Source organism: Aplysia californica, unplaced genomic scaffold (genome assembly GCF_000002075.1).
Source record: "Aplysia californica isolate F4 #8 unplaced genomic scaffold, AplCal3.0 scaffold00387, whole genome shotgun sequence".
Classification (NCBI taxonomy): Eukaryota; Metazoa; Mollusca; class Gastropoda; order Aplysiida; family Aplysiidae; genus Aplysia; species Aplysia californica.
The window spans coordinates 597,198-601,068 of NW_004797657.1; the positions used below are offsets into that span (position 1 = coordinate 597,198).

A 3,871-nucleotide genomic window follows, 5' to 3' on the forward strand; every position below is an offset into this window, starting at 1 on the left:
ACTCTCTCTCTCTCTCTCTCTCTCTCTCTCTCTCTCTCTCTCTCTCTCTCTCACACGCACAATCACGCATACCATCTCCCTAACCGTGTCAACACACGAAACAACTTAGCACGAACACATGTCTACGAGCATTCTTATTTCTAAAATAAAAATTAATAAATAAAACTTGTTTTCATTTTGAAAGTGCAGATTAAGTCCATACATTCCTCGAGACAATACTGAACATCGAACTCTTCCGTCTGCAAAGAATCAATAAAACAAATTTCAACAGTCTATACATACACCAAAGTGTAAATAGCTATGCAAACGATCGCATTATGTGTAGACGTCAACGTTGTCAGCCATGACAAAGACGCAAAAAACCCAGAACCGTCACTGAAATATTTGTATATAGATCTCGTTTCGATCTCACCGCAGTCTTTTCTCTCTCCCTATCAGGACGTGGGTTTTATCTATTCAATTCATAGAGTATAATAATCAATGAGTGTCGAGAGTCTTCGCTATTATGCCAGTGTCAAGAAAAAACGAAACAAAACAAAACAAAACAAGTTGAATGAGTGTTAAGAAAAGCAGTGCAAACTATGGTTGTGCTGATATATGAGTGTCGTGATGGTAGTTTAATAAATGATTTTCGAAGAGACTAGCCTACATAGGTTCTCTTTTTTAGAAATTGAAATATAATCGTATATTTGATATTTTGAGAGAATGTGCTTGCGTGTGCATACCAGTGTGACTGTGTTTGTGCGCGAAGAGAGTACTCCCCGGGGAGATACAGGTTCATGAAATAACGTTAAAATTCCTCTAAAGTATATATAATTCAGAGTACACCCTTGCCTCGACATTCAATAAATGCCATGACGTGGGTGTTTCGAAGTAGAAAAGCCACACCTCATTATCAAAAATCCGTGTCAAATTTCGTTCTTAGCAAAATGGAAAATAACTACAAAGTCCTCAACAGACCGGAAGAGAAAAATAGAATAAATAGAAAATGAAAGTAGTAATGGGTGTTTAAAGCCTGTTATCCTCACACATAGTGGATTCCGGCGCAGTTTACAACTTCAAGGACACATTAAAATGACGTCATCTTTTATTGTGCTCAACATGGGGGACACTATTCAAACAGAGCGAAGCGACCCCTATAAACACGAGAGGGGGCTACGGCTGTCTCAGCTACATAAACGTAAACCCTCTTTTGATGGGAAGTAAAATAAATTTTAGTCTTATTGATCATTCCAGAAGCCTTTTCGTCGCCTTGTGACGTAATAACGTCTTCATTTGGGCGTTGGTTGACAGCGGGGGGAACCATGAGCTTACCGGGGGTCTTACGTCCAACGAGAAGCTGCCAGGAGAGGAAGACTACCATAACCTAACCCTTTTCAGGCTTTCTGTATAATGAACGCATTCAGCAAAACAGTGCGTAGAGGCTGAGACGAGTAAGTGCAAAATGTGTTCAAGAAGCCAATAATAATATGACAAAACACTGAACACCGTCCAGTGTTCCTAACACAGCTAACAAAGCTAGCACCAAACCCGTAAAACAAACAGTTCATACTTAATCAAACAACGTTACAGAGAGCACACAACTACTTTTCACATTTTTAATGCACGTTTCCTTGTAAAAAGTTCAACTGGAACACACTGTACACCATAGGTACAACGAGCGGATTGCCCCCCCCCCCCCCCCAAAAAAAAACCCAGAAAAGATCGACACAATTTAGGTCTTGTAAGGGGCAATTTCGACATATTGAAACAGCACGCGGGAAGACAAGAAGTAGGACTCGTAATTTGTGTTGAAAGGTGTATTAACCTAAATCCCAGGCTGCTCTACAAGTCTGCGCACGCTACTCACCATGCGTGGGTGTAGAAGCACCGTCTCCGCTAGCCCCATCCCGCGACTCGTCTAGGCTCGAGTCCAGCCCATGGTGAAGGTCAGCCAGGGAGGACGAGTCCAACTCTTTATCCACATCAGAATCCTCATCCATCTCCACAGCTTGCCTTCACAAGAAAAGAAATAGGAAAAAAATATATTAAGACTATCTCAAAACATAAAACCACCTCACAGCTCTTTTGATTTTGAGCATTGAGCACATTGAGACTAAAACGGTCATTTTGGAGCTGTGTAAAAGTAAGACAGACGGAAACAAAGAAGGGACCGAAAAGAAGTAGGACATAGTGGTGGTACCCTCCAAAATTTGACTTTGTCACATCAAAATAAAACGGTTACAAAGATAGTGATAGCCGAAGTCAAGTTTCGATTGTAAGAATTTTACAGCTCTTTAACACAGTATAAGTCCCGAAGATTAGAAGTGTCAGTAGAAAGTAACATTTACACACAAAAAAGAGGAGGAGAGATAAAGAATACAGGTGTTTGGTAGAAAAGAAAAAGGAAAAAAACACCACATCATCCGCTAACCAGCCGCATTAAAAACCGTTTCGAAAACAATTCCAGCATCTCACTGTGAAATTGCACGTCAAAATCAAAGCTTCGCTGAGATTATGTATGCATATTTTCCAAAGGCAGGCTTCAACTTTCAAGACCAGACCGAGATTAACACCTTCACAACCAGTCCTGCGGTATAATCCTCTTCAACAATCCGGTATAATCTTGCAAATCGCAGTGAAAGAGGAAAACGTCGTCCCCAAGCGGTTTTCCCCAGTGGGCCCAGTAAAAAACCTTACCGTAGACATCATTAGAGGAGCATGGCTTTTCCGACGCTTCTCAAGGCTCAACTTCTCTTCTTTCTTTTTTTTTTTCTTTAGTAAGTGTTTTTACGGGGCTCGCAACCGCATAAGGTCATATGAGCACGCGGGACACATTAAACTTTTTCAGTTGGTACAAAATTTTGAATTTTGCCCGGGTGGCGCCGAAGCCTATTTTTATTGATTTTACACCACCAAGGGATCTTTAGTCTTTAGCGTGCGCAACGTGCACACGGGCCCTCTGAGACTTTTCGCCTTTTCCCGAGAAGACCAGGGGCAGATCTTTCTTACCAGAAGATCAGGGGTACGGCTGAAAGACAGCAGTAAGAAGGAGCCAAGGAGTAGCAGTAGAAAGGCTACAGAAAGAGTCAGGAGCCCAGAGGAGGGGGCAAAAGATGTGAAGGTGAGGGCAGAAAGGGGAGACGAAAGCAGACGACAGAACATTGCGAGAGAGCAGGAAAGGAGATGAAAGGAAATAATTTTAGATAAGAAATATTTTTCGGTCGCTACCCGGATTCGAACCCGGGACCTTTGAAAGAGAGGTGAACACCTTAACCTCAAGGCCACGAGAGCCCCCTTCAACTTCTCTGACAGTGAGAATAGTGTAAACATTAGTGATAAATATGAACGCTGGTATACACATTATGTGTAATAATTATTTTCATGCACACCCTGTCTTCTTTTCAACAATTCTTCCTCGTTCAATTAATTAAAACTGGATCAACTAATGCTCCCCCCTGCAAAGTATCAATATTTATTAAGTAGAGCGTAGGAATAAACTACCCCCACCCTTATCACATTTTGATCAGCGTTTGATGGCACTTTTAAAACACAATGAGGTCAAATAAGTGCCGAAGATTAGAGGTGTTATAAGAGAAAAACAAACACAAAAAGGAGTGATGAGGACGATAGACGTTTGATAGGAAAGAAGGAGCAAACCAATCCCGAGCACCCGCCAACCACCCACTCCTCTATCACAAGTGTTGCCTCGCTCCGTTTAGGTTAGGAACGGGTATTGCTGCAAAGCGATATATTCACCAATCACCATTTTATAAGTAGAGATAAGGGCTTTCAAGGATTATATTTCAATGCACCTAAAAGATGTTTGGGTGTGTACGTAAGTACAAGTGTGTTTATGTACGGGTACGTATGAGAGAGAGAGAGAGAGAGA

The 3,871-nt window shown here is 41.6% G+C and overlaps 1 protein-coding gene across 1 annotated transcript in view; it reads right to left on the minus strand.

Annotated features, from left to right (window-relative positions):
* Positions 1 to 3,871, minus strand: part of LOC101857266 (serine-rich adhesin for platelets) — a gene marked incomplete in the record, with an annotated part of 110,303 nt that overhangs the window by 73,754 nt on the left and 32,678 nt on the right. The window contains 1 exon segment of the mRNA XM_013085564.2: positions 1,850 to 1,995. Within this exon segment, the coding sequence (XP_012941018.1) occupies positions 1,850 to 1,982 (133 nt within the window).